Source organism: Dendropsophus ebraccatus, chromosome 6 (assembly GCF_027789765.1).
Source record: "Dendropsophus ebraccatus isolate aDenEbr1 chromosome 6, aDenEbr1.pat, whole genome shotgun sequence".
Taxonomy (NCBI): Eukaryota; Metazoa; Chordata; class Amphibia; order Anura; family Hylidae; genus Dendropsophus; species Dendropsophus ebraccatus.
The window spans coordinates 54,422,476-54,436,689 of NC_091459.1; the positions used below are offsets into that span (position 1 = coordinate 54,422,476).

Below are 14,214 nucleotides of genomic sequence, written 5' to 3' on the forward strand. Positions count from 1 at the left end.
GTCTCCTCTATCTGTGCTGACACATCACTGAAGGTGTGAATGCGGCTACATTGTAAGACCCGCTCCCTATTAGTACATAACACAAGAGCTGATAGTGATTACATATCGGAACCTGCTCACTATACAAACATCCTACACTGAGGGGAGCCGCGCTGTACGCTGTCTGTATCACCGTGTTCTCCTATCACCTCCGCTCTGTGCCCTGCAAAACCTTTTATTACCCGCTCTATGCCTATTGGCTCACAAGTTAATCATGTGACTAGAGTATTGCCATCTGCGTGAAAGCGAGGCTTGGTTCGTTGTCCCGGAACGCACTGCTCGCCGTAGTGTGTACTGTGCACCGGGAAGTGAAGCTTGTCACCTCCTACCGTGTAGAGCTGCTGGGTGCTCGCGGGCGGCTATGCCCAGGAAGCTGCGGTATAGAGTATGGCATCAGCTGGTCGGGTAACCAGGGCGCTCCGACTCCCTTCTAGACACGGTTACTCTGTGGAGTTCTCTCCTTATGCGCCCACTCGACTGGCATGTGCCGCCTCCCAGAACTATGGCATCTCAGGTGAAGGAGCACAGTGGTGACAGCTCATGTTATACTGACTGTGATTATTACTGTAGTGCTGCATATAGGGCTGTGTCCTCCAGCATAGGGTGCACACTGGTACTGCTAGGTGTGAGGAGGGTGCACACTGGTACTGCTAGGTGTGAGGAGGGTGCACACTGGTACTGCTAGGTGTGAGGAGGGTGCACGCTGGTACTGCTAGGTGTGAGGAGGGTGCACACTGGTACTGCTAGGTGTGAGGAGGGTGCACGCTGGTACTGCCAGGTGTGAGGAGGGTGCACGCTGGTACTGCCAGGTGTGAGGAGGGTGCGCACTGGTACTGCTAGGTGTGAGGAGGGAGCACACTGGTACTGATAGGTGTGAGGAGGGTGCACACTGGTACTGCTAGGTGTAAGGAGGGTGCACACTGGTACTGCCAGGTGTGAGGAGGGTGCACACTGGTACTGCTAGGTGTGAGGAGGGAGCACACTGGTACTGCTAGGTGTGAGGAGGGTGCACACTGGTACTGCTAGGTGTAAGGAGGGTGCACACTGGTACTGCCAGGTGTGAGGAGGGTGCACACTGGTACTGCTAGGTGTGAGGAGGGAGCACACTGGTACTGATAGGTGTGAGGAGGGTGCACACTGGTACTGATAGGTGTGAGGAGGGTGCACACTGGTACTGATAGGTGTGAGGAGGGTGCACACTGGTACTGCTAGGTGTGAGGAGGGTGCACACTGGTACTGCTAGGTGTGAGGAGGGTGCCCACTGGTACTGCTAGGTGTGAGGAGGGTGCACACTGGTACTGCTAGGTGTGAGGAGGGTGCACAATGGTACTGCTAGGTGTGAGGAGGGTGCACAATGGTACTGCTAGGTGTGAGGAGGGTGCACACTGGTACTGCTAGATGTGAGGAGGGTGCACACTGGTACTGCTAGGTGTGAGGAGGGTGCACACTGGTACTGCTAGGTGTGAGGAGGGTGCACACTGGTACTGCTAGGTGTGAGGAGGGTGCACACTGGTACTGCTAGGTGTGAGGAGGGTGCACACTGGTACTGCTAGGTGTGAGGAGGGTGCACACTGGTACTGCTAGGTGTGAGGAAGGTGCACACTGGTACTGCTAGGTGTGAGGAAGGTGCACACTGGTACTGCTAGGTGTGAGGAGGGTGCACACTGGTACTGATAGGTGTGAGGAAGGTGCACACTGGTACTGCTAGGTGTGAGGAAGGTGCACACTGGTACTGCTAGGTGTGAGGAGGGTGCACACTGGTACTGCTAGGTGTGAGGAGGGTGCACACTGGTACTGCTAGGTGTGAGGAGGGTGCACGCTGGTACTGCTAGGTGTGAGGAGGGTGCACGCTGGTACTGCTAGGTGTGAGGAGGGTGCACGCTGGTACTGCTAGGTGTGAGGAGGGTGCACGCTGGTACTGCTAGGTGTGAGGAGGGTGCACGCTGGTACTGATAGGTGTGAGGAAGGTGCACACTGGTACTGCTAGGTGTGAGGAGGGTGCACACTGGTACTGCTAGGTGTGAGGAGGGTGCACACTGGTACTGCTAGGTGTGAGGAGGGTGCACACTGGTACTGCTAGGTGTGAGGAGGGTGCACACTGGTACTGCTAGGTGTGAGGAGGGTGCACACTGGTACTGCTAGGTGTGAGGAGGGAGCACACTGGTACTGCTAGGTGTGAGGAGGGTGCACACTGGTACTGCTAGGTGTGAGGAGGGTGCACACTGGTACTGATAGGTGTGAGGAGGGTGCACACTGGTACTGATAGGTGTGAGGAGGGTGTACACTGGTACTGCTAGGTGTGAGGAGGGTGCACACTGGTACTGATAGGTGTGAGGAGGGTGTACACTGGTACTGCTAGGTGTGAGGAGGGTGCACACTGGTACTGCTAGGTGTGAGGAGGGTGCACGCTGGTACTGATAGGTGTGACTAATGGGGTGTGAGGAGGGTGCACACTGGTACTGCTAGGTGTGAGGAGGGTGCACACTGGTACTGCTAGGTGTGAGGAGGGTGCACACTGGTACTGCTAGGTGTGAGGAGGGTGCACACTGGTACTGCTAGGTGTGAGGAGGGTGCACACTGGTACTGCTAGGAGTGAGGAGGGTGCACACTGGTACTGCTAGGTGTGAGGAGGGTGCACACTGGTACTGCTAGGTGTGAGGAGGGTGCACACTGGTACTGCTAGGTGTGAGGAGGGTGCACACTGGTACTGCTAGGTGTGAGGAGGGTGCACACTGGTACTGCTAGGTGTGAGGAGGGTGCGCACTGGTACTGCTAGGTGTGAGGAGGGTGCGCACTGGTACTATGCGCTGATAAGTGTGACTAATGGGGTGTATGGAGGGTCCACCTGGGCTCCATAGGGGGCACACTGTTACTGTGCACTGATAGGTGTGACTAATGGGGTGTGAGGAGGGTGCAAGCTGGTACTATGCACTGATAGATGTGACTAATGGGGTGTGAGGAGGGTCTATAGAGTGCACACTGGTACTATGCACTGATAGGTCTGGCTAATAGGGATGTGAGGAGGGTGCACACTGGTAGTATGCACTGATAGGGTTTGCTAATAAGGGTGTATGGAGGGTGCACACTGGTACTATGCACTGATAGGTCTGGCTAATAGGGGCATAAGAAGGGTCCACCTGGGTTCCATAGGGTGCACACTGGTACTATGCACTAAAGGGGTGTAAGGAGAGTCAACCTTGGTTCCATAGGATGCACACTGGAATTATGTACTGATAGATGTGGCTAATATGGGTGTATGGAAGGTGCACACTAATACTATGCACTGATAGGGTTGACTAATGGGGTGTGAGGAGGGTCCACCTGGGCTCCATAGGATGCACACTGGTATTATGTACTGATAGGTGTGGCTAATAGCGGTGTATAGACGGTGCACACTGGTACTATGCACTGATAGGTGTTACTAAAGGGGTGTGAGGAGGGTCCACCTGGGGTCCATAGGGTGCACACTGGTACTATGCACCGATAGGTCCGACTAATGGGGACATAAGGATGGTGCAAACAACATTTACTGTATAGGAATGGTAGTAGACTGCACTCTCCAGTACAGCGGGCCATGGCCAGGAAAAGGGATAAAGTATGGTATAGGGTAATCAGCACGATTGTGCTGATATGGTTCCCAGCAGAACAGTATAGACCTACTGTGCAGCTCGCAGAGCATACCAGCCGTGGCTGCAGCAGTAGCCTTACAAAGGGAAAAAGATGTGTTATTAGGCTGGCAACTAGTCATCTGGGCAGCACAGTAGATCTATACTGTGCTGCTGGGAACCATATCAGCACAATCATACTTACTGGTTCCCTTTAATAGCCGCACATTTAGACTCAAATCAATGTGACCATAGTCTAAATATACCTGTATAGTAACATATTATACCAGTAATCTAGAAACATAGATCCACTACCAGCACAATAAATGAAAGAATGTTTGTGTGAAAATAAAGCAACATTGTCTTTATCCTTTCTATTGTATAACCTAAAAAATTCCTCCCTAAGCCCCTCTTACAACAGGTTTCAGGGTTTCATTAGGGCTGGCGATATACCATTAAAATACCGATACCATCTAAGGCGTCGGCTAACTGACCTGATCATTGTCAGGTCGGTATTTTCAGTATTTCTCTATGCAGGCGTCAGGGATGTCCTGTGTGTGGGCGGCTGGGATGTCTTGGGTGCAGGAGGCAGCGGTACCAGAACGTTCTCTGTGTCAACATACCCTAGACTGGTGTAAACGCAGCCTTACAAGAAAGCTAGGTATCTGCACATCTGCTTTTGTTTGGTGTCTGTATTTTTGGGGGTCCCGTCTTAGGTCTTTCTGTATTTAGGGGCTCAGCAGAAGGGATCATATATTGGGGTGTAAACACCACTGAATCTTCCTGATGTCCCTTCTTAAAAGTTGGCAAGTATGTCTTCACAATGGCTGCTGAGGAGGTGATGGCACCTGTTGAGTTAGGAATATACACTCACCGGCAACTTTATTAGGTACACCATGCTAGTAATGGGTTGGACCCCCTTTTGCCTTCAGAACTGCCTCAATTCTTCGTGGCATAGATACAACAAGGTGCTGGAAGCATTCCTCAGAGATTTTGGTCCATATTGACATGATGGCATCACACAGTTGCCGCAGATTTGTCGGCTGCACATCCATGATGCGAATCTCCCGTTCCACCACATCCCAAAGATGCTCTATTGGATTGAGATCTGGTGACTGTGGAGGCCATTGGAGTACAGTGAACTCATTGTCATGTTCAAGAAACCAGTCTGAGATGATTCTAGCTTTATGACATGGCGCATTATCCTGCTGAAAGTAGCCATCAGATGTTGGGTACATTGTGGTCATAAAGGGATGGACATAATCAGAAACAATACTCAGGTAGGCTGTGGCGTTGCAACGATGCTCAATTGGTACCAAGGGGCCCAAAGAGTGCCAAGAAAATATTCCCCACACCATGACACCACCACCACCAGCCTGAACCGTTGATACAAGGCAGGATGGATCCATGCTTTCATGTTGTTGACGCCAAATTCTGACCCTACCATCTGAATGTCGCAGCAGAAATCGAGACTCATCAGACCAGGCAACGTTTTTCCAATCTTCTACTGTCCAATTTCGATGGGCTTGTGCAAATTGTAGCCTCAGTTTCCTGTTCTTAGCTGAAAGGAGTGGCACCCGGTGTGGTCTTCTGCTGCTGTAGCCCATCTGCCTCAAAGTTGGACGTACTGTGCGTTCAGAGATGCTCTTCTGCCTACCTTGGTTGTAACGGTTGGCTATTTGAGTCACTGTTGCCTTTCTATCAGCTCGAACCAGTCTGCCCATTCTCCTCTGACCTCTGGCATCAACAAGGCATTTCCGCCCACAGAACTGCCGCTCACTGGATGTTTTTTCTTTTTTGGACCATTCTCTGTAAGCCCTAGAGATGGTTGTGCGTAAAAATCCCAGTAGATCAGCAGTTTCTGAAATACTCAGACCAGCCCTTCTGGCACCAACAACCATGCCACGTTCAAAGGCACTCAAATCACCTTTCTTCCCCATACTGATGCTCGGTTTGAACTGCAGGAGATTGTCTTGACCATGTCTACATGCCTAAATGCACTGAGTTGCCGCCATGTGATTGGCTGATTAGAAATTAAGTGGTAACGTGCAGTTGTACAGGTGTACCTAATAAAGTGGCCGGTGAGTGTAGATGTAGTCTGCAGTACGCTTTCTTAGTTATGGAATAGACGTCACAATATATTTTTTTGCTAGCAGCGGCGGTAGCTCCTTGGACCAGAGTGTACTTATATAGTAAGCCATTTTATAAAATGCATTATTTATAATATTTTATATATACATTGCGGTGCCGCTGAGAGCCCCTTCCCCTTTGGTGACAGCTCCCTATCTTCAGAGCACAGGCAGCCGCAGCAGCACACTGGCACTTGTGCAGGAAGCCTGAGCCTGGACATGTGCATGAAGCAGAGTGACAATACAGGAGAGCCCAGGACATCCCCTGATGGAGCCCCTCACCCTCTCCAGTGCAGGCTCTGCAGCCCCATGTAATCTTGGCTGTGGGCCACACCCATACACCCACACCCATATACATCTGTCCTGGGGCATTTATACGGTCATCCAGAACAGTGCAAATCTGCTCTATAGTGCTGCCTCCTGTCATAGGACTAGGTTGGATTCCCCTGTAGTCAGGGTATGGGTGCACAGTGTCAGAGGTCACGGCCAGTCCTGGCTGTGTATTGATGGACGCAGTGTTTGACCTGGTGACTATGATTTATATGTACATTATTATAGATTTTCCTGTTATCCAACAATTTATCTCACAGAATTCCAGAACAATCTAGGAGCAGACTGGAGTTAATAAGATTTAATGTGGTTATCTGGGATTTTAAGAAAATTGTCTGCAAGCAGAAACTAGCATAAAATAGAAAAATACGTGACTACTGTCCGGACCTCTGCCAGTCCTGTTGTGAGTACATCACATACGTTATTCAAGTGATGCTACAGCCAGTCACAGGGCGCATTTTGTTGGGTACCTAGAGCTCTCTGCATGGGAGCTGAGCTGTAGTAACCAATTTTTGCCACTACATAGTAGGTGGAGCTGTTTTCTTCCTGCTCTCTTTCACACTGTGTCCCAGCTACAAAGTTTTGGCAAACAGCTGATGACTTTTCCTAAGGATGCGTATAATGGGACCCTATATACCAGGTATAACACTATACTATGTACACACTACAGGATGTGTATATACAGGTACACAGCCACTACAGGGTGTGTATATACAGGTATACAGACAATACAGGATGTGTATATAACGGTATAAAGCTATGTACAGTGGTACCTTGGTTTAAGAGTAACTTGAATTAAGAGCATTTTGCAAGAAGAGCTCACAGTTTTTCAAAATTATGACTTGGTTTAAGAGCATTGCTTTGGTTTAGGAGCTCCCTGTACTGGGTGGGAGCGTGAGTGGAGGAGGGGCATGTTCTGCATAGCGGGGTCTACAACACTGTACTCTGACCCAGGAAGTCTCCCTCACCTTCCAACTCATGGCAGATCCACTTCAGGCTGGGGCTTGTATCAGAGGACAGGACTGTGGAGGTAATCTCTTCATAGCTGTAACCCCTCTCTCCCCGGACAGAGAGTGATGCATGTATGTGCCCACATCTGCCCTGCTCATTCCTTCATGCTCCCTGCAGTCCCTGTCAGTCCTTGTGTTTCCCATCCTCTCCTTTACTGTACAGTAACCTATAATATCACATATTCTGCTGTTTCTGAATGTTTGTTTTATTTGTTTTACATGTTATTCAGAATTTTAAAAAAATATATTTTAGGGTGTGGAACCAATTGTCTGCATTTCCATTATTTCTTATGGGAAAATTTTCTTTGGTATAAGAGTGATTTGGATTACAAGCATGGTCCTGGAATGAATTATGCTTGTAATCCAAAGCACCACAGTACTAGATAGCTGTATACCTTTCTATATGCGTCCTGTAGTGTGTACAACATAGCTGTATACCTGTATATTCATGTCCTATAGGGTGTACATAGCTGTATGCCTGTGTATACACATCCTGTAGTGGCTGTATATCTGTGCAGCATTTGATTACTGATGGATGTAGCCCTAGTCCCGAAAAACATGGATACAGCCTATGGCCTATGTTTTTTTATATTATATTAATTTTATTTGACCTAATTTTGATTAAATGTCTACAGTAATTGTTTTAGCTTTTATACCTTGACCTTACGTTTACATATACTCTCTTTGTGGCTTGTTTCCTTAGGTTGTGGAACGCTTTTCTTGCTAGACCAAAATGATTCGGGACTTCTTTGTTTTAAAAGGTAATGTTTTTTTGTTTAGCTTTTTTTTTTTTTTTTTTTTTACCATGAATAATCATAAGTCACAACGAAATAAGGTATAGGAGAGCGCTACTCCTAGCAAGGGGAAAGGATTAGTTTCATAGAAGCTTCATTGAGATTTAAGGTGCTGTTTTCTCTAGCTGTAATTTTTACTTTATAAGCTAATAATCTGCTAATATAAAATTTGATCATTAAATAATTTCCTCAATAAATGTTTAATACATTTAGGTATTCTAATAGTAAGTAAAGGTCCCCATACAACTAAAGCCCCTAATACACGGGGCGACTTGAGGAGCAAACGAGCGCTGTCAGCGCTCAACTGCTCCTCGTTCCCTGCTCGCTGCCACTGCTATTACACGCAGCAGCGAGCGGGTAAGTACAGGGGGGGCTGCCCGGGTGATCACTTGATCGTCCGGGCAGCCCATAGCATATAGCAGTGGTCTGCTGCCGCCACTTCTATTACACAGAGAGACAGCAGCAGTTCATTGCTACATGTTGAAAGACAAACGACTGCAACGATCAGCCGACACCGTTCATGTCAGCTGATCGTTGCCTTCTTTTACTTAAGACTATTATTATCCGTAACAGCTGATATCGTCCAAATACGGCCGATAATCATTTTGTGTAATAGGGCCTTAAAATTTATTGGGCTCTTCCAAATGACCACCAATATGATGTAGGGCAGATATTGCCCCATGTAATAAAGACAACAATCTGCAGAGGAGCCGATCATCAGCTGATCATTGTCTTTCAGCAAGTTTAACTGCCATATCAGCTACTGGGATTTAGTCTGTCCCGTCAGCTTTTTACATTGGGGACAGAATAAATGCTTCCAGCACAGGAGCACCGGTTCCGCAGGAGATTAGCTGTTGGTATTACAGCTGACCTTCTGCTGCAACTACTCGGAGCCGTAATGTACTGGTCTGGATAGTTTTAACCCATTATATGCCACTGTCAAGTTATGACAGTGGCATGTAATGGGTTCCGGTCAGGTGCGGTACTATACTCACCTGATCGGAAGTCCCGTGCCGAGGTGCAGGCCTCCGATCGGCGTCATGGCAATCCCAGTGCCAATGTGCCAGAGGCCATGACTGTGTAGATTGCCTGTTAGCTCATTGCAGGCTTTTTTCCAGAGAATACATTATGTTATTTTTACCTTAAGCTGAATAGCGTATGTTTGATATTTAAAAACAGGAAAAATAAATGATAATTTTTCATATTTTGATGTTTTTCACCAAAAAACACACAAGATAGTGACCAAATTTTGTCCCTTATATAAAGTATAATATGTCACAAAAAAAAAAACATTCTCAGAATCGTTAACATATGTTAATGCTTTAGGGCACTATAACTGTATAAAGTGAGACAGGTCAGATTTAGAAAATGTAGCTTCATCTTTAAAGCCCAAACTAGCTGCAGCACTAAGGGGTTAAAAAAATTTGGCCATTGACTGCGCAACGCTCCGTGTAAATAGGAGGTGGCTGATGAAAGTATATAGAAAAAATTAATGCCATTACTCACTTCTCCACGCACCACCAATGTTGTCCTGTCTTTTGCCCACTCACTGCCGTTATCTCTGAAGCCGTCTCTGCAGTGACAGGCTGTTCAGCTAATCACTGGTCATGACGCTGTCCCCTACAGATGACACCGATCCCTGCAATGCTATGGCATAGCAGGGATCACTGTCTGCAATGTAATGTATGAAAGTGATAGTTCCCTAAGGGAACTATAAGGCTATTTTCACACAACGTAAAACTACGGCCGTAGTTCTCGCCGCAGAACTACGGCCGTAGTTTTGCGGTGTGTAACAAAGCCTTATGTGCAATGGGATCCCGGCCGGAGCGTACACACATCGTGTACGCTCCGGCCTGGATCCCATACGGCACCGGAAAAAACTGACAGGTCAGAGTTCTGCAGCCGAAATTCAGTGAATTCCGGCCGCAGAAAGACCTGTCAGTTCACACAGTGAAGCGAGCGGCTCCGGTAATCTCTATGGTAAGCTCCGGAAAGCTGGAAAGATCACCCGGCCGAGATGATCCGGCCAGAGACCGGCCATTCCGTGACCCGGCCGGGGTCACGGAACGGCCGGTCTCATACGTAGTGTGAACATTGCCTAAAAGTGTAAAATAAATAAATAAATAAATAAATGTTTTATAAAATGCCCCAACGCCCCTCACCCAATAAAAGTTAAAATCACCCCCCCCCTTCCCATATCATACATTAAACACGTAAAAAGTAATAACATTAATTAACATATTATATACCGTAGCATGCCTAATCGCCCGATCTGTTAGAATAAAAAATACTATTCCCGCACGGTAAACGGCGTGAACAAAAAGCTGTAAAGAAAACGCAGAGATTGCTTTTTTTAAATGACATTTTATGTATAAAAAAAAAATAATAAAAAGTGATCAATACGTTTGATCTAGAAAAAATTTTTATTAATAAAAACTAGAGGTGATGGCGCAAAAAAATGACACTTTATACGACCCCGTAGGTGAAAAAATAAAAGCGCTATAGGAGTTACAATAGGGCCATTTTAAATATGCCTATTTGCAAAAAAAAATGTTTTACTGCTAATAAAAATGGTAAAATGATAGAAAACCTAGTAAACCTGCATATATGTAAACATGGAACCCCCAAAAAATTTGCAGAATCTAATTTTTTGACCGAAATTCACCCCATAAATGATATTTTAGGGGATCCGTCATTCATTTTATTACTGATTGAAAGATGCCATTACAAAGTACACCTTCTCCTGAAAAAAACAAGCCCCCACATGGCCTTGTAGGTGGAAAAATGAAACAGTTATGGATCTTAGAAGGCGAGGAGGAAAAAACAAAAACGCAGAAGTGACAATTGGCTCAGTCCTTAACCTCTTAACGACATCGGGCGTAAGCATACGCCCCCGCAGGGTGGGCTTTAACGCAAACGGGCGTATACTTACGCCCGATGTTACCCCGATCGCTGTGTGTTCACATAATGTAATGTATAGCAGGCCAATACAGATCCGCATATAGCAGCTGAAAACCGCTTTCCGGGTCATCGGTGACCCGGTGACCCAGAAAGCAATGGCGATTGGTGCTGTCCGAGATAGCACCAATCGCCATTAGTGTACTGTGTAAAGATGGCGCCGATGCCACCCCCACGATTGCCGTGATAGGCCGGCCAGTATCGGCCGGCCCATCATGGCGATCAAACTGTAAAAAAACTGTTTTGCCGGGTTCTGCACCCCTTAGCTAGGTAGCTGAGGGGTGCAGAACAGGTGTGTGTGGTGCAGGTGTACCATACTCACCTGATCTGGGCGTCCGGAGCGAAGATCTGCGGTCCGCGCCGTCCTCGCGTCTTCTTCGGGTCACTTCCGGGTTCGGTCGTCTAGCGTCGGAAATCTTCGTAATCGCTCGGGTCCTCGGGTTCCGCAGGCCTCGGCAATCTCCGGCAGCGTCGCTCTACTGCCCCCTAGCGGCTGATCAGTGAATATCATTCACTGATCAGTTGCTTTGGGTTAAAAAGATTTATTTTTATTGTTTTCCAATTTTTTTTTCTTCTTTTTTTGTGCCCTAACGCCGCTGAGTGCTGATCAGCATCGCACATAAGTGCGCCACTGATCAGCAACTCCTCCTTTTTGGCGTAGGGGCATTTTTTCCCCCCTATATCCTACCGCCACTGTCTGCTGATAAGTGCCGCACATAAGTGCGGCATTTATCAGCAGCTCCTTTCTTGGTGTAGGGATATTTTTTCTTACTGTCAAAAAACACGTAAAAAACACTACACTACACTACATGGAATAAAGTTTTACACTACACCACTACACATTTACATACCCCATATACTAGTCCCCGTATAAAGATGGCCCCCAGGGTGTTTTCGGTGTCGGACGCATACGTTATTATTGCCTCAGACACCGAAACAGCCAGTGAGGATGAATGGGGGGATCCTTCTTTCCTCCATTCATCCTCATCATCCAGTGACGTGTCTGGGGGTAGCGTAGCGTACGCTGCCCCCCAGACACGTCTTTTCCGCCAGTACCGTCCCAATAAGAGATGTCAGTATGGCGTGAATTTCTACAAACTCTGTGAGAGTACCTCAGGGTACACTTACAGATTTAGCGTACGTGCACACTGCGGAATGGCGAAGGATAACCCTTTGTGCATTCCGCAGCCTGCACCCACCGGCGGACTGATGCAGGCGTGCGTCTCCACCCATGTCATAGACTCCATTCTATGTACGGGCGGATTCCGTTGTCCGTCCAAAGAATGAACACGTTCATTCTTTGGACAGAGGGCAGAATCCGCCCGTGCATAGAATGGAGTCTATGACACGGACGGAGACGCACGCCTGCATCAGTCCGCCGGTGGGTTCCAGCTGCGGAATGCACAAAGGGTTATCCTTCGCCATTCCGCAGTGTGCACGTACCATTACAGTGTATGAAGGAAGGGACACCCAAATCCACCCCCAGATGAAACCCCCCCCATCCTCGGAGTTAGTGGGGAGATCATTCAGGAACTGATCTTCCCACTGCTGGATAGAGGTTACCACCTGTACGGGCATAACTTTTATACCAGCACCCCCTCTTCTGGTCCCTCGCTGCCTGAGCTACTGTAGCTTGCGGCACGATCCGAACATATCAGAAGCAGTAATAGAGCCGTAATATTTAGCAGCCATGGAGCGGACCCAGTGCTTCTGGATATGAAGGACCCCGTATCGCACCAGGACAACATTTTCCAGGTGACGTCCCCCACACTGAAAAACAGGAGACCCCAGAAGAAGTGCAGAGAGGAGGATCAGGGGGATCAGGAAGGACACCATTTTCCAGTGTGACACCTGTCAAGGCGCACCACACGTCATTGGGGTTCTACATTATCTAAATTCTGTCCCTTATTCCTATTTCAGGGGTCATGTTGATCTGGGGATTGTTCTGATCGCCATTATGGAGTTAGGAAGGAATTTTTCCCCTGTGATAAAGCTACTGTCGTCTGCCTCACAAGGGTTTTTTGCCTTCCTCTGGATCAACACAGGTTGAATTTGATGGACATCTGTCATTTTCAACCTTATAAACTAATAATTGGCCTAATACCCCCAAATAAATTAGAATTGTCCCTTTTCCCCAGCTAAATAGATATGGCCGCCATTCCCATTAGAGGATACCATGATGCAATTACAAAGCCTCTGTGCTGCCAGGACAGTAGAAACCCCCCACAAGTGACCCCATTCTGGAAACTACACCCCATAAGGAATCTAACGAGGGGAGCAGTGGGGATATGGCCCCCTGGTGACGGCCACATTTAGGCCGTGAAAATTAAAATATTGAATTTTTTATTTTCACGGCACATGTTCCACATATGTGCCCGTCACCAGTGGGGTCCATATGCTCACTGCTCCCCTTGTTAGATTCCTTATGCGGTGTAGTTTCCATAATGGGGTCACTTGTGGGGGGTTTCTACTGCCCTGGCAGCACAGGAGCTTTTTAATTGCGACATGGACATGGTCTCCATCCTCCATTCCAGCCTCTAAATGGCGCTCTGTCGCTTTGGTGGCTTGCCCTGTGCCCATATGGCACATTATATCCACATGTGGGGTATTTTCGTACTCAGGGGAAATTACCCTACACGTTTTGTGTTCACTTTCTTTTTTAACCCCTTGTGGAAAAGGAAAAAATCAAGGCTAGACCAACATTTAGTGTAAAAAATTTTTAATTTTTACACTAAATCATTGATCTTGTCTTAATTTTTTCATTTTCACAAGGGGCTAAAAGATAAAAAAAAACACTAAATGTGTAGAGCAATTTCCCCTGAGTACGGAAATACCCCACATGTGGACATAAAGCGCCATGCGGGTGCAGGGTAAGCCTCCAAAGGGAAGGAGCGCCATTTGGTTTTTGGAGGCTGGATTTGGCTGGAATGGATTTCAAGGGGCCATGTTCCACTTAAAAGGCCCCTGTGTTGTCAAGACAGTTGAACCCCCCCACAAGTGACCCCATTATGGATACTACACCCCTCAGGGAATGTAACAAGGGGTGTAGTGAGCATATTGACCCCGCTGGTGACGGGCACAAATGTGGAACAATATGGTGTGAAAATGAAATATTACATTTTTTACACTATAATGTTGGTTTAGCCTTAATTTTTTCATTTTCACAAGAGGTTAAATGAGAAAAAAAATACAAAATGTGTAGAGCAATTTCCCCCGAGTCCGTAAATACCCCACATGTGGATATAAAGCGCCATGTGGGCGCAGGGCAAGCCTTCAAAGGGAAGGAGCGCCATTTGGATTTTGGAGGCTGGATGTGGCCAGAATGGATGATGAAAGCCATGTCGCATTT

General features: G+C 47.5%; 1 protein-coding gene across 3 annotated transcripts in view; it reads left to right on the plus strand.

Annotated features, from left to right (window-relative positions):
- Positions 1-316: 316 nt before the first annotated feature.
- The window catches only part of PEX7 (peroxisomal biogenesis factor 7), a 155,690-nt gene continuing 141,792 nt past the window's right edge, over positions 317-14,214 (plus strand). For all 3 annotated transcript variants that reach the window (XM_069973729.1, XM_069973730.1, XM_069973731.1), the window contains exons 1-2: positions 317-553; positions 7,817-7,874. In XM_069973729.1, coding sequence (XP_069829830.1) covers positions 427-553; positions 7,817-7,874 — 185 coding nt within the window. In that variant the 5' untranslated portion in view covers positions 317-426. The remainder of the gene's footprint in view (positions 554-7,816; positions 7,875-14,214) is intronic.